We start from the raw sequence: 23033 nt of genomic DNA, 5'->3' as shown, positions 1-23033 counted from the left end.
ATAATCTTGCCATAACAATACCTGACAAGACACTAGTAGGATCTGATATGGACCTCTGTACTGAAAGAAGAACATCAGTCAGTCAGTGAGAAAGGATGTGTTTCTGATTATGCTCATGTCAGCACTTGACCGTCACCAATAGAAATGATAATCCTCCTTTTCAGGAGTATGTATCTACTTCAGAGGTTGTCAGTGTCATCTTGCCCTGTAAGATCAGGTGAAAGTGTCATCCAGCACAAACATTATGACAGTTGGCAAGCTAAACTAGCTAGCTGGCCAGCCAGGTTCAGTGGTTAACGTTTGTCATCTAACTTAGTTAGCTAACGCTAGTTGGTTACTAAGCTAGCTAACAGTGGTGTGTTTTGTGTCAGTCAAAAATCTGATTGTAATGTTAGCTAACGTTAGCTAGCTAATTTGTTTGCTCGAGCTACCTAACTACTCTGAAAATTGTATATTCATACAGTTTTCCCATGGAAAGAAGCAGTGACTCTGGCGAGGTAACGTTAACTAAAATAATTTGCTAGCTAACGTTAAATCAACAATATATTTCATTGTAGCTAGTAACGCTAGCTAGCGAACGTCAGATTCATAGCTAACGTTATACTAGATCCGAAGTGTTAACCTAACAGTCAATAATCTTGAGAATCTAGATAACGTTAGCAAACTTCTGCCACCTACCTGCAAATTGACAAAGTTAGGTTCGGTATGATGCTCCAAAATAACTTGTTGGTTAAACGGAAGAAAAAAATATACATGTAAGGGTCAGTTAGCAAAATACCATGTCCACCCTATATTATAAGAACGGTCCACCCTATATTATAAGAACGTCCACCCCACACCAACTTCCGGTGATTTTTTTCTGATTATAAATGGTCTACTTCCGGTTCTTCTGACAAAAGTGAAATTAATTTAACTAGCAATGCGCAAAACGTTTATATAGAAACAAAACTGATTCAAATATTTGTACTGTTTTTCCACTCACATGAGCTCCATATAAAAAAAGTTTCCAAAAGGGTTATTCAACTGTTCCCATAGGAGAAACATTTTTGGTTCCCGGCAGAACCCTTTTGAGTTCCATGTCCAACCATCTGCAGAAAGGCCTCTACGTGGAACCCAAAAGGGTTCTACCTGGAACCAAAAGGGTTCACCAAATGGTTCTCCCATGGGGACATTATTTGAGATTTTGATTTACAGGTATCAAAAATCGAATACACATTCTTTGGCACATTCTTGTAAACAACAGGTGTAGACTAACAGTGAAATGCTTACGGCCCTTCCCAACAATGCAGAGAGAAATAATATAAAAATAATAACACAAGGAGCAAATACACAACGAGTAACTATAATTTGGCTATATCCACATGGTAGGTACCGAGTCGACATGCAGAGATAGGAGGTAATTCAGCAACAGGATAGATATTAAACATTAGCAGCAGCATATGTGATGAGTCAAGAGTTAGTGCAAAAAGGGTAAATGCAGATAGTTAAATAGCTACCTGGACTAACTATTAAATAGTTACCCAAATAGCAGTCTTATGGCTTGGGGGTAAAAGCTGTTCGGGGTCCTGTTGGTTCTAGACTTGGTGCATCAGTACTGATTACCGTGCAGTAGCTGAGAGAACAGTATGACTTGGGTGGTATAGAGGTCCTGGATGGCAGGGAGCTCGGCCCCAATGATGTACTGGGCAGTGCGCACTACCCTCTGTAGCGCCTGGTCAGAAGCTGAGCAGTTGCCAGTTGCCAAGATGCTCTCAATGGTGCAGCTGTATAATCCTTTTGAGGAGCTGATGGCCCATGACGAATCTTTTCAGCCTCCTGAGGGGGAAGAGGCGTTCTCGTGCCTTTTTCCCCACTGTGTGTGGACCTTGATAATTCCTTAGTGATGTGGACACCAAGGAACTTGAAGCTCTCGACCCGCTCCACTACAGCCCCGTCAATGTGGATGGGGGTGTGATCGGGTCTCAATTTCCTATTATCCTATTATCAGATCCTTTGTCTTGCTGACGTTGAGAAAGAGGTTGTTGTCCTGGCACCACACTGCCAGGTCTCTGACCTCCCTGTAGGCTGTCTCATCATCATCGGTGATCAGGCCAACCATGTTGTGTCGTCAGCTAACTTTATGATGGTGTTGGAGTTGTGCGCGGCCACACAGTCGTGGGTGAAGAGGGAGTACGGTAGGGGAATATGCACGCATCTCTGAGGGCCCCTGTGTTGAGGGTCAGCGTGGTGAATGTGTTGTTTCAGGAGGTGGTGGCCCGTCAGGAAGTCCAGGACCCAGTAGCAGAAGGACGTGTTCAATCCCAGGGTCCTGAACTTAGTGATGAGCTTGGAGGGCACTATGGTGTTGAGCTATCGTCAACGAACAGCATTCTCACATAGGTGTTCATTTTGTTCAGGTGGGAAAGGGAAGTGTGGAGTGTAATAGAGATTGCATCATCTGTGGATCTGTTTGGGGCGGTATGTGAATTGAAGTGGGTCTAGGGTTTCTGGGATAATGGTGTTGATGTGAGCCATGACCAGCCTTTCAAAGCATTTCATGGCTACATATGTGAGTGCTATGGGGCGATAGTCATTTAGACAGGTTACCTTGGTGTCCTGTTCAGGGGTTTACTTATACGTCAAGCTGCCTCACGCTACAGAAACAGGAGATAGGCTCCTGCTCCTATGAGCCGTTCCGGCTCGCACACGTTAAGGCTTGTGAAAGGCTGCTTACTTACCTTGGCGTTCTTGGGCACAGGGACTATGGTGGTCTGCTTGAAACATGTAGGTATTGCAGACAGGGTCAGGGAGAGGTTGAAAATGTCAGTGAAGACACTTGCCAGCTGGTCAGCGCATGCTCTGAGTACACGTGCTGGTAATCTGTCTGGCTCTGTGGCCTTGTGAATGTTAACTTGTTTAAAGGTCTGACTCATATCAGGTACGGAGAGCGAGATCACACAGTCCTCCAGAACAGCTTGTGCTCTCATGCATGGTTCAGTGTTGCTTGCCTTGAAGCATAGTTGTGGTAGTCAACATAGATTACTCAGATGGAAAAGATATTCAGAGCCTTTTATTCAATGGCTTGGTAGGCTATCTTAGATTGTTGGCTGTTAAAGGCTCTCTATGATGAAAAGAGAACTATGAATGTTAGAGATAGCCTGCACAAATAAAAATACACCTTATGGAACAGCGGGGACTGTGAAGAGATACAGACACACACGCACACACGCTAGCAAACACACTCTACACACACGCGCGTACATTGTAACATTGTTGTATGGTGGTATTATACATTTTGATATGTAGTGGTGTATTAATGTTATATGATGTACTGTTTTTATCTTTTGTTTTATGTGTGATGTAAGTGCCTTAATGTGTTTGGTCCTCAGGAATAGTAGCTGCTGCCTTGACCTAACCCTAATACTTGACAGCTAATGGGGATCCCTGATAAATACATCAAATTAAAATACAAAAATAAATACTTTGTAAAGGGCTGACAAAATACTTTTTGTAGGTAGCTTATGTTTAGAGCTTCAACCTCAGGATAAGACTAAAATCATTAAATAAAAGTCAGTCTCTTTTTCTCTCCCTCACATTTCTCACATAGATCTGGGCTGTTGCCTTTCCTCCTTCTTGACTACAGTCTCCCCAACCAGATGGTTATATAATTGTTGGACTGAAAGGCATGTTAAAACCATCATGCTATGTGGATTTTAGGATGGGATAAGTACACCTTTTTATTTAATGATTTTAGTCTTATCCTGAGGTTGAAGTTCTAAACATAAGCTACCTACAAAAAAGTATTTTGTCAGCCATTTACAAAGTATTTATTTTTGTATTTCAATTTGATGTATTTATCAGGGATCCCCATTGGCTGTCAAGTATTAGGGTTAGGTCAAGGCAGCAGCTACTATTCCTGAGGTCCAATGTAGGTATCTGTAGCTCAGCTGTAGTACAACTTCACTTTATGCAACAGTGTAACCAACCTTCCATCTGAAGTACCATCTGAAGCATTCCACCGCATATACAAAACGTTGAGCTCTCAGCTCTCTATAAGAACTAGAAACAGAGACTGAGATAAGCAGCTTACTTTGTGGCACGCAGTGAATAATGTTTTGCCTACTGTTTTTTCTCACTCTAAGACGATAGCATACCCGATGAAGAAAACTAAATTGACCTGTACACAGAATAAGTGTCACTTATAATAAATCATTGTAGTTTGGACAACAGTTACCTGTGTGCGCCTGCGCTATGATGGCATTAGCGTGGGGCTGTGCGGAGATGGCCAATCACATCACAGACGAGGTAGGCTACCGTAACCCACCAACCGGGCCTGCTGGGAGGCGCTTGGCTAGAGCGCAGCTTTGGGTGAGCTGAGACAGCTCAAGACCGCAAGGGCGACAGACCGACAATCAGGGAGTGTGACGAGCAGCAAGTCATCCGTGTCACTCTCGTCTCTGTTGCTTCCCAGCAAGGTAAGAGTTATATTGACTGGCATTACTTGAATTAATTATCATATTACTGAGATTAAATAGTTGATGTGATAGTACGTTTTCGTTTTGATACTATTTGGTGAATGCTTAAAAGCCCTCCGAGAGTCCCATGAAGTGGCAAGAGTACGGAGCTCGATAGAGCGACATAACGTCGCTTGACATGACACTTGTATGGGATCAATATCAAATGTATTGTGAACACACAGCATGCATTTTGTACTCGTGTATCATGATCTGTACAAATAAGTACCAATCCACAAATGTAAATCACTATCCACAAATGTAAATCACTATCCACAAATTTAAATCACTTTCCACAAATGTAAATCACATTCCACAAACAAACACCTTTTGATTTGTATTTGTAAATCGATATATTGCATTATAATTTTTTTTATAACTGCAGAATTGCAGGTCATTTCCAAGGGCCTTATTAAGTAAAATGACTGCCATAAAGATTTGCACATAGGAGAGATATGCGCAAACATGACAGATATGCCAAACCTACAACTCCATGTTTGGAAGCGCTTCGGTCACCTGATCATAGAAAAAAAGTTCTCACACGTAGAAAGCGATTTGAATTCGTAGAAAAAAAGTTTTGTACAGGTAAAAAGCGATTTCTATAAATGGCTGACAGCTTCTCGTTCGGCCGTGTTGATGCGGCAATATTGATTCCTGCAGAAATTATAGTCTGGTAGCCATAATGTGTAACCATAGTATGTCCAACATAAATAATCGAAACCCTAGCCCACTCTATATTTGCAACACTATTGCGGCGTACACCCGTTCATCGCCCAAATAGTTGATTTAGCTGCCAAGTGGGATAGCACCACTAAATGTGAAGGATATGTCATACATTGTAAGTGATAATATTGTAACGACCCTGGGTTTATACGCGCGGAAATCAACCCTGCCGAACGAGCATGCTTTTGCGGCACAGTCGATAGCGCGACGGATCTCGGGGTATGAAGGTCGAGGGTTCGAGACCTGCTCCCTGCTGTTTCATTACAATATTATAATACATCCGCTGTCTCATGTTGCACAGACGATGAGCATTAAGGAGAAATAAGTATTCCCGAGGCCTCTAGCCGTTTCCCCAGGAGAGGCATGCAAAAGGTAGGTTATGGGATCAGACAATCAACACAGCTGCCAACACTCCCTTGTCCAATCTGTGGCATTATATTACCATTATATGAGTACTTTTTTCTACCTCAAATCGCTTTCTTTTCGAAATAACTTTTTGGCTTTTTCTTTTCGTCAAATCCCTGCCAAAATCAGGTGACCTAAGCGGCTCTCTTTTATTTTCAAGTTTCTACTCCGCTAGCCAGCACCTCGTCTTAATAGGTGTGCGTTTCTTTTTCTTCTAGACCTAAGCGCTTCCAAACATGGAGTTGTAGGTTTGGCATATCTGTCATGTTTGCGCATATCTCTCCTATGTGCAAATCTTTATGGCAGTCATTTTTACTTAAGGCTCTTGGAAATTACCTGCATATCTGCAGTTATGAAAAAATTGAAATGCAATATATCGATTTACTAACACATCAAAATGTGTTTGTTTGTGGATAGTGAATTGCATTTGTGGATTGGCACTTATTTGTACCGATCATGATACACGAATACAAAATGGATGCTGTGTGTGTTCTCTATACATTTGGCATGATATTGATCCCATACACTTGGGGCTTGTTGGTGGCAGTTGCAAATGCACGTTTACATTTTATTTTATAGCCTAATTGATCCAAGTAGTTCATTTGCCTTTTTCGGCTTTAACTGCCGCGCAAAGACTACAACTTTATCCAATGCTCCGTTGGATTTATTGCAGAAAAAATCGCATACATACAAGAGGTATACAAACAGAAAATGATAACATATGCTTGGGGGTACAACAAATGACAGATTACACAAATACCTTAAAATACACACGTATTGATTGTTTCAACAGCTTTCTTATTAGAAGAATGTAGAATGGTCTTAAATGTACTGCTCAAATTCCTCATAGAAAACATGGAAGAGTAGTTTTTTGTTAGTGAATTTACATTCATGAATATTACATTGTGCCATTAGCACAATTAGATTTGAGGTAAAATTGCTTTTCTTTATCATTATTATAGTTAATTAAGGAAACCGAGCAGCATATTCTCCCATAGAAAAACAAGTCATCAATAATAATAACATTTGTAAAGAAATGGCAAGATATTCATCATTTTATAAGTAGACAATGCCAAAATAAATGCAAAACTGTTTCTGGATGCTCAATACAACTGCAGTTAATGTTAATATATTTTTTAATTTTATCCAGGTAATGATTCACAGGGTAATACTTATGGATCATTCTGAAAGAGACCTCTTTGATCTTGTTAACAAGCAGGTATCTGTGTGGTAAACACCTGACTTTTTATTCCAATAGATATTGAAAAATGTATTCCAGTAAGTTGTGACATAAAGAATGGATACAATATCCCTTTGAAATAAAGCATGTATCTGTTGTTCTGAGGGAGCAAGGAGGAACACAGTTTTCCTATTGGAGAGTCAACTGGATTAAGGAGGGCAGGTCAAGAAGGTGAGGTCTGGCTACACCTCTAAACAACATGAGAGTTCCAGATGGAATAGCATCAAAGACTATGGCGAACTCTCTAGTTGTAACAGGGATATTGTAATGAGGTAAAATCAATCCTCATATTGAGTAACAATCCTCCAGCAGGATATGATTATTAAACCAGTTCTTAAAAAATAAAGACTTGTTTCTATACAAAATATCCGTATAGTGTAAGGGTTTTCCTGTGGTGAAGGAGAGGCGGACCAAAATGCATCGTGGTGACAACTAATGACACCTGCCTCTGATTGAGAACCATACTAGGCCGAAACATAGAAATCCCCCAAAACATAGACTGCCCGCCCAACTCACGCCCTGACCATACTAAATAAATACAAAACAAAGGAAATACAGGTCAGAACGTGACATATAGTTCCAAATGAAATGCCTATGCGGGGAAAATTATGTTTATATATTAACGACCACGCTAAGAATACTTGTCTATGAAAAGCAGGTCATTTTGTAGGAATCTTATCAATATTATAGTTACAAAGTAACATAAAATTGAAGCCACTAAAACGGGAGAAGATGTAAGGAGGGATGCAATTCCAAATTGAAGAAGGATTCTGAAATGTTTAGCCTAATTTATCTTAAGTATTATTCAAAGTAGGAAAAAAAGAAAACAATTGAGACCACATATTCATATGTGTTCATAACGACAGATTTCCTAGTATAATGTGTACGGTTTCTCCAGATGAAGTTGAAAAGCATCTGGTCAACTGCTTTACCTATTTTGTTGTCAAGATGCAGGGACTGGGCTGCATAAGTAAGTCTGAAGATACCTTCAGCTTTAGAAAGCAATACTCAACCTTTCAAGGATAAATCCCTCTGCAACCAATGGTTCAACTTCTTTTCGTGTTTTTCGATAATAGGTATGGAATTGAATGAGCATCTTATCTTTCCTGTTGACCCTTACATATGGTAATCCCAAGGTATGTTACCTTTTCCTTGACTGGAATGTTGCATATAGAGGCTATCACACAGTCTTTAACAGCATACAATTTACACTTATTAAGGTGTAGGCAAAGACCAAATGCTTTGGGAAAAATATTTATCACATGGACTACTCTAGGAATCCGATCAGCATCTTTCAAAAAGAGGGTGGTGTCATCTGCAAGCTGACTGGTGATGCTAATATCTCTGTCAGCAATAGAGATCCCTTTTATATTGCTGGATTTAACAGAACATTTAAGAAGTTGGGTTGCAAGCAGGAAGAGGTAAGGTGAAATTGGGCAACCTTGCCCAATTCCTCTTTTCAAATCAAATCTAGGAGAAGTGCCATGCTTTAATTTAATGGAACTGTTCCCATTCATTATAAAGAGTTTCAATAGTACAACAAAATAATTCCCCAAAACCACATTTCTCAAGGGAGCGAAATAGAAACTTATGTTCCACTGTATTGAAGGATTCATAAAAGTCTAAGACAATCAAACTATCTTGGAAGATTAGATCAGAATAGTCAATAAGGTTTAACAGCAGTTGGAAATTATGAGATACATGTCTATTCCTCATGAAGCCAGATTGAGTCCCTTCTATTATTGAGTCCAATACTGTCTTCAATATTTTTGCAAATATAGATGCTAATATTTTGTAGTCGATATTGAGAGGACAGATTGGACGCCAATTATCGAGGAGAAGCAAGTCTTTCTTGGACTTAGGTATTAATGTAATCAGACCTTGAGTCAAACTGGGAGGGAGAGCATTGATTTGCAATGCTTTCAGAAAATACCTCCAATAGAAATGTGGCCAACTGTTGAGAAAAAGTTTTGTAAAACTCAGCAGATATACCATCAGTCCCAGGAGACTTATTATTGTTAAGGTGTTCAATAGAATAAATTATCTCTTCAACTATAATAGGGTCATCACAGTGTTCCCTCTCAGCCTCCCAAATTGATTTCACATCCCCCAGAGAGTCAAAAAAACTGAGTTGAGGACACCTCACAATGCTTATAACTATATAAAATCCTGTAGAAGTTGCAACTAAAGATAGATTCATTTGGCATCATTTGTGATGAGAGCATTAATATGTATTTGTTGAATTGTATTATTTTTAGTGGTGTTCTTCTAACCTGAGAAAATAAGATTCATTTTGTTCACCTTCCTCTCGCCACTCTCGCCATTTTACCAGGTAAGTTGACTGAGAACACATTCTCATTTGCAGCAACAACCTGGGGAAGAGTTACAGGGGAGAGGAGGGGGATGAATGAGCCAATTGTAAACTGGGGATTATTAGGTGACCGTGATGGTTTGAGGGCCAGATTGGGAATTTATCCAGGACACCAGGGTTAACACCCCTACTCTTACGATAAGTGCCATGGGATCTTTAATGATCTCAGAGAGTCAGGACACCCATTTAACGTCCCATCCGAAAGAGGGCTACACACCTACACAGGGCAGTGTCCCCAATCACTGCCCTGGGGCATTGGGATATTTTTTTAGACCAGAGGAAAGAGTGCCTCCTACTGGCCCTCCAACACCACTTCCAGCAGCATCTGGTCTCCCACCCAGGAACTGACCAGGACCAACCCTACTTAGCTTCAGAAGCAATCCAGCAGTGGTATGCAGGGTGGTAGATCTGACAAAGGCTCCCCCTGCTTTCAGTTTATACATATCATCCAACTTGTGTTGTAGCTCAAACAGGACAAATTTGTTGTCCTCTGAGAGACTTTCAACAGGCTTATGAACAAGAGAGGTGATCTTTGTAATTATTCTTCTTCAACTCTCCTCGTCTTGGCAAGAATACTAACATATTTTCCAACCTCACAATTAAAAAGTTCCCAGTTGTTATTGTATGAATTGTCATTTATAGCTTTGTTCCAGAAGTGTGTAATTAAATAGTTTATCTCCATCTTTACAAACTCATGTTCTAGTATAGAGCTCCTAAGCTTCCTGTAGGATGATCTGCCAAGGCCATTATCAGAGAACATGTTTTAATGTCAATTTAAATAGCTCTGCCAATGCTCCGTTGACATATTACGTCACCACTTGTTCTCTATTGTCTATGGAGAGGAATTCCTGCGGAGAGAGAGTTCACAGACCTAATATAAACAATTTATCATGTTGACATATTTGGTTTTCATCTTACTTTTATTTCGTTTTTAGACTACTTTTTTTTACTTTGTCCTGTTTATTTAGTAGGCTTACAGTTTTTTATAAGAAGTTGAGAGACTGTTAGGCCTATGTGTAAAAAATAAAAAGTTACCGGAGACAGTTGAGGGCATGCCTTTGGGGCAAATTCGAGAATTGTCTGTAGTTGATATGAAATAGAATAAATGAAATGAACGCAGAAAAAATCCTGCATGCAAATTCCAAGTCAGGGCGTTGTGCTGGAGTTATAATTTGTCTAGTTTTTATTTATTTTACCCTTATTTAACTAGGCAAGTCAGTTAAGAACACATTTTTATTTTCAATGGCGGCCTAGGAACGGTGGGTTAACTGCCTTGTTCAGGGGCAGAACGACAGATGTTTATCTTGTCAACTCGGGGGTTAGATCTTGCAACCTTGCGGTTAAAAGTCTAATATTCTAGCCACTAGGCTACCTGACTTGCCTAGTTAAATAAAGGTTCATAAAATGAAAATACAAATAAAATACAAAAATAACTCTATTAGAGTGACGTGTAATTTGCTCATCATGAGACACAGTCAACATGTTGACTGCAGTAGGTATTCTGAAAGCCCTCCAATTAAACCTGCCTTCCATATTTACAATCCTTGAAATCCAGTGATTTTTGTTTTATGATTGTAACGATAATTTTTAAGATAGTTGTGACATCAACACCATTTTAACATTTTGTCAGTGTCATTGGTTAAATCTTTCTGGTGAGATTAATATTGAGGTAGATCTTCACTGAACTAAACAGGAGGTCCCTGGTCTGGGTGCCAGTCTGTTTCTAAAACCTTGCCAAATCCATGTCACTCATAGTTTCATAAGGAGTTGGCAAGATACCAGAAATAGAATGGCAGGCTAGGAGGGCCCCTTACACCAGATCCTGCCCCAGACAATCTGTTCTTAGATCAGTGATAGGAAGCCTGTCTGACAAGGCACCCCTGTTCAAAGTATATCTGATAATGTCCTCAAGGGGCTGTGCCTTGTACCAATGACCTTTTTAACACAACAAACCTGTATTGAGCCCAAAGACAGGGGAATTAGTATCCATTAATTACAGAACAATCACAGTAACATACTTTTTTTCATTGGCCTTTAACTTGCTACCATGTTATTACCATGTTGGTCCCACTTTCGGTGCTATAATGTAAAGTGCTACGACAGTGCCAGTTCTCTGCCCTCCTGGCCAGGTGTTCCGGATTTACGTTTACTATGTTACGTCTAGTCTATGAGACCAGGCATTTTGGCCAGGGTTCCCTTGAAAAATAGGTATTTTGACCTCACCTTTATCAGGACAACGTGGTCAAATAAAATAATAATAGTTATGTAAGTCACCCTTTTATTTGAATAGGTCAATAGATCAAACTATGATATAAAACAGACATAAAACAGAATTTCTACTTCCTGGTTTTATGTCCATATAGATGACAGACGTGGAGCTGATGAAGAGGATGTTACGGGCGGTGCTGGCGGCCAATAAGAGCGGGCCCGGGGTGTCTTTGTCTCGCCTCCAGTCTGAATACAAAGCTCTGACTGGTGAACAGATCCCTCATAAACAGATGGGTCATGCCAGTCTGGACACCCTGCTGCACAGCATTCCCAGCGTGGTTCACATGGAGCGCAACCGCACTGGGGAGGTGAGGAGAGAGTGTACACACATACACATACAAACTCATGGATGGATGGATGGATGGATGGGTGGACGGATAGATGGACGAGTGGGTGGGTGGGTGGGTGGATGGATGGACGAATGGGTGGGTGGGTGGATGGATGGACGGATGGGTGGATGGGTGGGTGGATGGACCGGGAGACAAACAGCATGAGGAGAAAACACACAAACACATAGACGGACGGATAGATGGACACACACACACAACACAACACTTGCACAGCAACACGCACATATACAGTGGGGAGAACAAGCATTTGATACACTGCCGATTTTGCAGGTTTTCCTACTTACGAAGCATGTAGAGGTCTGTAATTTTTATCATAGGTACACTTCAACTGTGAGAGACGGAATCTAAAAATCCAGAAAGTCACATTGTATGATTTTTAAGTAATTCATTTGCATTCTATTGCATGACATAAGTATTTGATACATCAGAAAAGCAGAACTTAATATTTGGTACAGAAACCTTTGTTTACAATTACAGAGATCATACGTTTCCTGTATTTCTTGACCAGGTTTGCACACACTGCAGCAGGGATTTTGGCCCACTCCTCCATACAGACCTTCTCCAGATCATTCAGGTTTCGGGGCTGTCGCTGGGCATTACAGACTTTCAGCTCCCTCCAAAGACTTTCTATTGGGTTCAGGTCTGGAGACTGGCTAGGCCACTCCAGGACCTTGAGATGCTTCTTACGGAGCCACTCCTTAGTTGCCCTGGCTGTGTGTTTCGGGTCGTTGTCATGCTGGAAGACCCAGCCACGACCCATCTTCAATGCTCTTACTGAGGGAAGGAGGTTGTTGGCCAAGATCTCGCGATACATGGCCCCATCCATCCTCCCCTCAATACGGTGCAGTCATCCTGTCGCCTTTGCAGAAAAGCATCCCCAAAGAATGATGTTTCCACCTCCATGCCTCACGGTTGGGTTGGTGTTCTTGGGGTTGTACTCATCCTTCTTCTTCCTCCAAACACAGCGAGTGGAGTTTAGACCAAAAAGCTCTATTTTTGTCTCATCAGACCACATGACCGTCTCCCATTCCTCCTCTGGATCATCCAGATGGTAATTGGCAAACTTCAGATTGGCCGGGACATGCGCTGGCTTGAGCAAGGGGACCTTGCGTGCGCTGCAGGATTTTAATCCATGACTTCTTTGAGACTGTGGTCCCAACTCTGGTTGGTAGGTGATCAAATACTTATGTCATGCAATAAAATGCAAATTAATTACTTAAAAATCATACAATGTGATTTTCTGGATTTTTGTTTTAGATTCTCACAGTTGAAGTGTACCTATGATAAAAAAAATTACAGACCTCTACATGCTTTGTAAGTAGGAAAACCTGCAAAATCGGCAGTGTATCAAATACTTGTTCTCCCCACTGTATACACACATACACACACACACACACACCAACACTCAAGACACACAAACACGTACACACACAGTCTTGTACAGCTAACCTTGTGGGGACTCCCATTCCCATTCAAAATCTTATTTTCCCTAAACTTAACCCTAAACCTAACCCCTACTCTTACCCTAACCTAACCCTGCAACTAACCATAAAACTAACCCTAGCTTCTGACTCTAACTCAAAATGTAATTCTAACACTAATTCTAACCTTAACCATGAACCCCCTAGAAATATAGCATTTGACCTCGTCAGGACTAACAAAATGTCCCCAGTTGGTCAAATGTTTGTTTGTTTACTATTTACTACCACAATTCACTTACTGCACACATACACTCCAGTGGCTGGCTAAAGATAATGAAAGTATCAAAAGATGTCTCTATGAGACGCCAAAGTAATTAAAGCAATGATGCTGAACGATGATTATCCTGCTGGTGTGAGATAATGAGTGTGCCCTGTGGTGTGTGTGTGTGCCCTGTGGTGTGTGTGTGTGCCCTGTGGTGTGTGTCTCCTCTCGATCCTCTCCAGATGGTGTGTTTCGCCTCAGTCTCCAGCGAGACGGCCCACGTTGCCAAACTGGTGGCTCGACAGCGTACCTCCAAGAAGACTGGGCGACCCCAAATGGTCAACTGTCAGATGAGGGTGAAACCGGCCGCCCCTCTCATCCTCAATGGTAGGGTGTGTGTGTCTGTGTGGGGGGAGGTCTTTGTCTGACTGCCTAATCCATATTATTTTTCAATATGGAGTGGCTTCCGAGCCGACTTTTCTCGACCCCTCTTCCCCACAGCTAAAGGTCCCGACGCTTCTGCGCATGTGCGGGTTTCTCTACTTGTAGAGAACAAAGCTGAATCAATGTCTGCAAGCTCACATCATGATACTATTCTACATAACATAACCAAATACAATAGCAGTGTAACATTACTGGAAGACAAAAACACCACCTCATTTCTTATGAGAATTTAGGATGATTGTGCCAAAACTCAACAGTTCACGTCACTAAGCAAAATATGTGCTTTGATTAAAATCAACACAGGTAGGCTATGCTGCAGTTTGTTAACACCATCTACTTTAATTTGCTCACTGTACGTCATTCAAAACAACGCTGTAGGCTACCTCGGCGCAACGCTGTAGGCTACCTCGGCGCAACGCTGTAGGCTACCTCGACGAAACGCTGTAGGCTACATCGGCGCAACGCTGTAGGCTACCTCGACGCAATGCTGGAGGCTACCTCGGCGCAACGCTGTAGGCTACCTCGACGCAACGCTGTAGGCTACCTCGACGCAACGCTGTAGGATACCTCGACGCAACGCTGTAGGCTACCTCGACGAAACGCTGTAGGCTACCTCGACGAAACGCTGTAGGCTACATCGACGAAACGCTGTAGGCTACATCGGCGCAACGCTGTAGGCTACCTCGACGCAATGCTGGAGGCTACCTCGACGCAACGCTGTAGGCTACCTCGATGCAACGCTGTAGGCTACCTCGACGCAACGCTGTAGGCTACCTCGACGCAATGCTGTAGGCTACCTCGACGCAACGCTGTAGGCTACCTCGACGCAACGCTGTAGGCTACCTCGACGCAACGCTGTAGGCTACCTCGACGCAACGCTATATAACTCAAGAAGCTCTAAATGCATATCCCCATGAAACTGATTGAGGTCAAATGGTTACTATGCAGATGCTACATGGACGTATCATTCACTATTGACTGGGAGAAATGTGAAGGGAAGGAGACCACAAAAATGCGTGTGTAAAATAGAGGTAAAGAAACATGCAGAACGTGATTCAGGATCCGTAGCCTCAGCCTTTTCCATAGCCACCAAACCTACAGTATAGAAAGGCATATTGGGTCTTATTTGAGCAGGGCAGCCTTGTGTGACTGTCTCTGAATACACCAGCTATTGTATTAGCAGAGATCCAAGCCTTTTGAAACTGAGATTTCACCTCATACCGATTCCATTGAATGCCCCCTTTTGGAATGAAACTGGTGAAGATGCAATTCACTTTTATCAAATTACACAGACACTTGAGCTTGATTGTAGAATAAGTCTGAACTCAATTACCTACATACGTTTGGAATGGGACCGCACTGGGCACACGCTGATTTTATCAACGTTGTTTCCACGTGGAACCAACGTTGATTAAATGTTGAATTCATGTCTCTGCCCAGTGGGACAGTGATGTAGGACAATGTACAGTATATTACTTGATTTACAAGAGTATGCTGACAGGTTGAAAGTTAATGACATGGAAAGGTAGCTTGACTATTTCCTGATTAAGTTGTCAGTATTCAGTGCATTCTTTCAGTGTTCAATACATTCTTTCAGTGTTCAATACATTCTTTCAGTGTTCAATACATTCTTTCAGTGTTCAATACATTCTTTCAGTGTTCAATACATTCTTTCAGTTATCAAGAGATAACTGAGAGAGAGAGGGTGATGAAGTAGAGAGAAGGGGGAGGTAGGGAGGGGGAGAGGGAGGGAGGCAGAGAAAGATAGAGCAAATAAACTAATCGCAGCTGTGAACAGAGCATTTGGAAGCAAGAGGTGCTGATTCGCATGCCAATACAGCAGCCTCTCTCTCTTTATTTCTCTCTCTTCCTCCCTCTTTCTCTCTTCCTCCCTCTTTCTCTCTCTTCCTCCCTATTTCTCTCTCTTCCTCCCTATTTCTCTCTCTTCCTCCCTCGTTCTCTCTCTTCCTCCCTCGTTCTCTCTCTTCCTCCCTCGTTCTCTCTCTTCCTCCCTCTCTCTCTCTCTTCCTCCCTCTCTCTCTCTCTTCCTCCCTCTCTCTCTTTTTCTCTCTCTTCCTCCCTCTCTCTCTCTCTCTTCCTCCCCCCCTCTCTCTCATCCTCCCTCTCTCTTCCTCTCTCTCTCTTTCTCTTCCTCCCTCTCTCTTTCTCTTTATTTCTCTTTCTCTCTCTTCCTCCCTCTCTCCCTTCACATCTCCTGAATAGAGGCTGATTACAGCTAGAAATACTGTGCCTTTCTGAAATCTAAAACCAGGAAACTCTGGGATGCTACTTCTGCTGTATCTGTCTCTGTCTTGCCACCTCCAGTGCCTAAACTCAGATGGCGCGTCACTAGACACTGTGTAACTGAGTTGGGTTGTGAGACAGACTGCCACATTCGGTAATTAGCTGCAGCTAAAGTATCTGTACAAGCAGTGGAATAAGGAGACTACCTGGCTGCGGTGGAGGACTTGGTGAGTGTTAGGTTCTGCAGAGGTGTGGAAGGGAGGGAGGAGGAGACAGTTAGGCTTAGTGGTGTGGAGTAGTGTGGTGTGGAGTGTGACATCATGACAGCTGGGATGGGCTGACATGGAGGATGTAACATGTCAGACTGTTCAGAGTTGCGTTGTGAGGCAGACTGCCACATTCGTGAGTATTAGGTTCTGCAGAGGTGTGGAAGGGAGGATGAGACCGCCAGGCTTAGAGGTGTGGTGTAGTGTATTGTGAGGTGGAGTAGTGTATTGTGAGGTGGTGTGGAATAGTGTATTGTGAGGTGGTGTGGAATAGTGTATTGTGAGGTGGTGTGGAGTAGTGTATTGTGAGGTGGTGTGGAGTAGTGTATTGTGAGGTGGTGTGGAGTAGTGTATTGTGAGGTGGTGTGGAGTAGTGTATTGTGGGGTGGTGTGGGATAGAATAGTGTGGTGTGAGGTAGTGGAGTGTGGTGTGTAGAGTTGTGTGGAGTAGTGTGTTGTGGGGTAGAATTGTGTAGTGTAGTGTGGGGAGTGGAGTAGAGTAGTGGGGTGTGAGGTAGTATGGTGTGGAGTAGAACAGTGTGGAGTATAGTAGTGTGGAATAGTGTGCTGTGGAGTAGTGTCATGTGGAGTAGTGTGGTGTGGAGTAGTGTGGTGTGTCATGTGGAGTAGTGTGGTCTGGAGTAGTGTGGTGAGTAGTGTGGTGTGTCGTGTGGAGTAGTGCGGTGTGGAATTGAGTGGTGTGGTGTGGAATGGTGTTGAGTGGTGTGTTGTGTTGTGGTTTGGAGTAGTATGGAGTAGTGTGGAATGGTGTGGTATAGTGTGGAGTTGATTAGTGTTGAGTGGTGTGGAGTAGTATGGAGTGGGTTGGTGTGGAGTGGTGTGGAGTTGAGTAGTGTGGAGTGATGTGGTGTGTGACGTCATGACAGCTGGGATTGGCTGACATGGATGATGTAACATGTCAGAATCTGATGTGGGTTGATGATGTAATGTAAGGCGGATGATGTAATATTAGTCTTGCACTGGATTGGATAGGGTGGTGTCATGTCGGAACTAGGTTAATGAACCGGATACAGGTATAGAGCATTATGGGAACTATGGTACGTCATGCTACAGGTACACTGTATATACAAAAGTATGTGGACACTCCTTCAAATGAGTGGATTTGGCTATTTCAGCCACACCCGTTGCTGACAGGTGTATAAAATCAAGCACACAGCCATGTAATCTCGAAAAATCTTGGAGCAACAACGGCTCAGCCACGAAGTGGTAGGCCACACAAGCTCACAGAATGGAATCGCCGAGTGCTGAAGCAAGTAGGGCATTAAAATCATCTGTCCTCGGTTACAACACTCAATACTGAGTTCCAATCTGCCTCGGGAAGCAATGTCAGCACAATAACTGTTCGTCGGGAGCTTCATGAAATGGGTTTCCATGGCCAAGCAGCCACACACAATCCTAAGATCACCATGTGCAATGCCAAGTGTTGGCTGGAGTGGTGTCAATCTCGCCGCCATTGGACTCTGGAGCAGTGGAAACGCGTTCTCTGGAGTGATGACTCACGCTCACCATCTGGCAGTCCGACGGAAAAATCTAGGTTTGACGGATGCCAGGAGAACTCTATCTGCCCAAATGCATAGTGCCAACTGTAAAGTTTGGTGGAGGAGGAATAATGGCCTGGGGCTGTTTTTCATGGTTCGGGCTAGGCCCCTTAGTTCCAGTGTAGGGCAATCTTAACGCTACATCATACAATGACATTCTCAATGATTCTGTGCTTCCAACTTTGTGGCAAAAGTTTGGGGAATGTCCTTTCCTGTTTCAGCATGACAATGACCCCGTGCGCAAAGCGAGGTCCATACAGAAACGGTTTTTCGAGATCGGTCTGCAAGGACTTGACTGGCCTGCACAGAGCCCTGACCTCATACCAACTCCATATTAATGCCCATGATTTTGGAATGAGATTTTGTCCACATACTTTTGGTCATGTAGTGTACAATGTTAAGTGCTGCAGAGAGATTCTAGAATATCTGACCTCCAATCAAGGCTTCGTTAAAAAAAGAGTATGATAATTTGACAATCGAGCATATTAAAAAGCTATGTTGTCATCCCACTGGCGATGATGACTTGTCGGCCTGGCTTTTCGGGATGATCGATGTCATTACTGGAACGGACTGGAAGGTATGATGTCATCTCAAAACTGAGCAGCAACGGAAAGCATGATGATGACGTAATCTACAGTGGCAGTTATAGTGACGTTTTTTTCTAATTGACTAAAGCACAGGACGTCAGTGCCTTGTCTAACTGTGTGTAACGGTTCTCTTCGGGTGAAGTAGTATTCATGTTTAATAACAAAAAGGATAAACACAAACACTATAGAAACATAAAAACCCAAAACAGTCCTATCTGGTGCAAACACAGAGAAAGGAACAATCACCCACAAACTCAGAGGAAACCCAGGCTACCTAAGTATGATTCTCAATCAGAGACAACTAATGACACCTGCCTCTGATTGAGAACCATACTAGGCCGAAACATAGAAATCCCCCAAAACATAGAAAAACAAACATAGACTGCCCACCCAACTCACGCCCTGACCATACTAAATAAATACAAAACAAAGGAAATACAGGTCAGAACGTGACACTGTGCTATTTTCTCCCCTTGCCAACGGACCTTTTGCAGATGATGGATGTGAAGGGCGTGAGTTTCTGAGTGTGACATGGCACGACGTGGAATGCTTTGCATATTTGTGTGTGTTAGTTCTGTACATGTTTCTATGTGTGTATACAGCTGTGTATTTCTTATCATCCTGCCACTACCCTCTTTGTCTCCTCCCCAGCCAAGCCCAGAACCTCTCTGAGACAGCCAGACCACAGGGGTCGCGGTGTGGGGCGAGGAGGAGGTGAAGGCGGCCGAGGATTGGGAGTCCAGCATGGAGACTTCAGACAGGGGAGGGACATGAGGGACACCCAATCAGAGGGAAAGAGCAGTCAGAGCTCCAACCAGAACAAACCAATCAATCAGAACACCCCTGCTACCAGGAAGTCCTATGTGCCCTCTGAGAGGTGAGTGGTGGTTAGTGGAAACCATTAACTAGACTGGCTAGACTGCACTAATCATTCCCTTATGACTGAAAGGAGTTAAATGGAAAATAAATGGAGGAAGAACTTGTCAAAAAGCAGGACAGACTGACGTTCTCTCACCCTGCTGACCTAATACTGTGAATAGCAATCATCTGTTGGGGCTGTTTGAAATTCTGTCCTTGAAGAAAACGACTCTCTAGAAATGAAATAGTTAAGAGTTTCTTACTCTGTTAAAAGGTGGAATCTGCAGTAGGGGGAAATATTGCCACTGGCCGTTCCACCACGGTTGTTATTGTTTCTGTTGCGGAGATGAGGAGCGTTGTGCAGATTAGTGAAAAACATTTGAGTACGTGTTGTGCTCGTCTACCGTGCGTGCGATGATGTCAAAGGGGGAAAAATGGTTTGTTTTCAGTATCTTCTTTGTTGTTGTAATAACGCAAATGGATGTGGCTGTTTCACCATGAAGGATTCCAGTTTTATGGAAATATCACTTTGAGTTGCAAGCATTGCCTTTGCTGTGAGGGGAGGATTCTGTTCCATGCATTCTAAAACAAACTAGGAATCAGAATCAGGAACTACTAGGAATCAGAATCAGGAACTACTAGGAATCAGAATCAGGAACTACTAGGAATCAGAATCAGGAACTACTAGGAATCAGAATCAGGAAATGAAAGGATGAAAATAATGAAGACAAGGATTTTTTCTCTGTCAGTCAGTCACTCTCCATTCTGTGTTTCTTTCTCTCTTTCTTTACTCTGTCCTCTTCGGTCTGTCCTCTCCGGTCCTCTGTCCTCTCCGGTCCTCTGTCCTCTCCGGTCCTCTGTCCTCTTCGGTCTGTCCTCTCCGGTCCTCTGTCCTCTCCGGTCCTCTGTCCTCTTCGGTCTGTCCTCTCCGGTCCTCTGTCCTCTCCGGTCCTCTGTCCTCTCCGGTCCTCTGTCCTCTTCGGTCTGTCCTCTCCGGTCCTCTGTCCTCTCCGGTCCTCTGTCCTCTTCGGTCCTCTGTCCTCTTCGGTCTGTCCTCTCCGGTCCTCTGTCCTCTCCGGTCTGTCCTCTTCGGTCTGTCCTCTCCGGTCTGTCCTCTTCGGTCTGTCCTCTCCGGTCCTCTGTCCTCTCCGGTCCTCTATCCTCTTCAGTCTGTCCTCTCCGGTCCTCTGTCCTCTCCGGTCTGTCCTCTTCGGTCTGTCCTCTTCGGTCTGTCCTCTCCGGTTCTCTGTCCTCTTCGGTCTGTCCTCTCTGGTCTGTCCTCTTCGGTCTGCCCTCTCCGGTCCTCTGTCCTCTTCGGTCTGTCCTCTTCGGTCTGTCCTCTTCGGTCCTCTGTCCTCTCCGGTCCTCTGTCCTCTTCGGTCCTCTGTCCTCTCCAGTCCTCTGTCCTCTCCGGTCCTCTATCCTCTTCAGTCTGTCCTCTCCGGTCCTCTGTCCTCTCCGGTCCTCTGTCCTCTTCGGTCTGTCCTCTTCGGTCTGTCCTCTTCGGGCTGTCCTCTTCGGTCTGTCCTCTTCGGTCTGTCCTCTTCGGTCTCTTCCTTAGTTAATGACTTGAATGAGAATAGCACCGTGAATCAATGGCGCTGGAACCCACTGGTTGGATTGGTGGTGCCAGCCATCCCTCTCCTCTCTTCCTCCCGCTCGCTCCCTTTCCTCCCTCTGTGCTTATTCAGGAGTAGCACCAGAGCTGCAGCAGCCTCTCTTTCTCTCTCTCTTACCCCTTCTGTCTCCCTCCCCCTATCCTGTTTTTCCCATCACAATCTGGGCCCTGGCAGCTAGCTAATGAAAACAACTGACCTCAACCGACTCAATCTTCTGTTTTGTGTATCAGTGACACTCTCTCACCAGACAATGGACCACAGCAGAGACCTGGGTGGCATGACTGAAACCATAGGGACAAGGCAGACTAATCCCTCTCCTATTCTGCTACAAATTAGCAGCCCAATGAATCAGCATGTCTGTAGTAGGACAGTCACTTTCATCTGACGCCTCAAATCAAATGCAAAGAGACACACAGACACGCAGGCAGCACGCACACATGCACATACACACGTCTGAGTGTATGTGAGGTCACTCACATTACAGCCAGGGTTGGAGAGCAACTGATTACATGTAATCTGATTATATATGTTTTTTAAACTACCTGTAATCAGTTACGTTACCAGCTAAAATATTGTAATCAGATTACAGATATATTATTTTTAACTAGATGATTACTTCTTGGCTTCATTTTAAATTCAGAAAGGATGTTTGTGGGATAACAATACATTGACATCTTTCTGTTTTCTCAATGACATTCAATTCAGCATGGAAAAAGGTGCAAGTTTAAATTTGTTCCACCTGAGCGAGTCTGATCACAAGTCAGAGACCACTATGATGTCAGAGACCATTACGATGACACACCAAATGCGTTTTATGAATATTTTTTTTTATTCTTCTAATGCCTCATAAGGGGAAAGTAATTCAACATGAACTGAAATTAATTAGATTACAGAATTTGGTTATGCAAAAGTAATGTTACTGCTAAAATAATTTGCCAGGTAACTAGTAACAGATTACATTTAGAAGGTCACCTACCTACCCAACCCTGATTACAGCAATGTTGGCCTATTCACCTACATGAGGGAGCTGTTGAGGATGGATGGCTTATTGGTGAGTGTTAATTACTCATTTGAAGTAAATTGACCATTGCTAAAGTAACTTGATTTGTCCTAATGGTCCTCTCTTTGTAGCTATGTTTACTGGTCAAGCCACAACTGAGCGAGCCAAATAAAACCTTTTCATCGTTCTTTTTGGTTGTGCTTTGCATTTTATGGTACGGCGTTGTATATTCCCCACTGGCTTTAAAGGGAGGATTTTGACTAGAGGTCGACCGATTATGATTTTTCGGCACCGATACCGATTATTGGAGGACAAAAAAAAAAAAGCTGATACCGATTAATGGCCGATTTGTATCTAACGGGTGGCATCCATGAGTCTAAATATTCCTGTTACATTGCACAACCTTAAATGTTATGTCATAATTACGTAACATTCTGGCAAATTAGTTCGCAATGAGCCAGGCTGCCCAAACTGTTGCATATACCCTGACTCTGCGTGCAATGAACGCAAGAGAAGTGACACAATTTCACCTGGTTAATATTGCCTGCCAACCTGGATTTCTTTTAGCTAAATATTCAGGTTTAAAAGTATATACTTGAGTGTATTGATTTTAAGAAAGGCATTGATGTTTATGGTTAAGTACACATTGGAGCAACGACATTGATTGTTTTTTTTATAAGATAAGTTTAATGCTAGCTAGCAACTTACCCTGGCTTACTGCATTCGCGTAACAGGCAGGCTCCTCGTGAGGCAGGTGGTTAGAGCGCTGGACTAGTTAACTGTAAGGTTGCAAGATTGGATCCCCCGACCTGACAAGGTAAAAATCTGTCGTTCTGCCTCGTTCCTAGGCCGTCATTGAAAATAAGAATGTGTTCTTAACTGACTTACCTAGTTAAATAAAGATTAAATAAAAGGTGTAAAAA

At 43.1% G+C, this 23033-nt stretch overlaps 2 protein-coding genes across 8 annotated transcripts in view; one reads left to right on the top strand and one right to left on the bottom strand.

Moving 5' to 3' along the window:
• LOC139415920 (dynactin subunit 1-like) overlaps window positions 1–859 on the bottom strand; it is a 37917-nt gene extending 37058 nt beyond the window's left edge. For 2 of the 6 annotated variants that reach the window (XM_071164090.1, XM_071164092.1), the window contains exon 1: window positions 679–837. The gene's annotated coding sequence lies outside the window, so the exon portion shown is untranslated. Of the gene's footprint in view, window positions 1–678 lie in introns of all 6 variants that reach the window. The other 4 variants (XM_071164091.1, XM_071164088.1, XM_071164087.1 and 1 more) reach the window with 4 other exon arrangements.
• LOC139415921 (tudor domain-containing protein 7B-like) overlaps window positions 1–23033 on the top strand; it is a 43024-nt gene that overhangs the window by 747 nt on the left and 19244 nt on the right. Inside the window, exons 1-4 of one of the 2 annotated variants that reach the window (XM_071164094.1) lie at window positions 4370–4454; window positions 11596–11808; window positions 13776–13920; window positions 19285–19510. In XM_071164094.1, coding sequence (XP_071020195.1) covers window positions 11596–11808; window positions 13776–13920; window positions 19285–19510 — 584 coding nt within the window. In that variant the 5' untranslated portion in view covers window positions 4370–4454. Of the gene's footprint in view, window positions 1–4369; window positions 4455–11595; window positions 11809–13775; window positions 13921–19284; window positions 19511–23033 lie in introns of those variants that run through there. The other variant, XM_071164093.1, reaches the window with a different exon arrangement.

This window comes from Oncorhynchus clarkii, chromosome 9, assembly GCF_045791955.1.
Source record: "Oncorhynchus clarkii lewisi isolate Uvic-CL-2024 chromosome 9, UVic_Ocla_1.0, whole genome shotgun sequence".
Taxonomy (NCBI): Eukaryota; Metazoa; Chordata; class Actinopteri; order Salmoniformes; family Salmonidae; genus Oncorhynchus; species Oncorhynchus clarkii.
The sequence above is the reverse complement of the archived record's forward strand: the minus strand, read 5'-3'. Positions and strand labels throughout refer to the sequence as shown.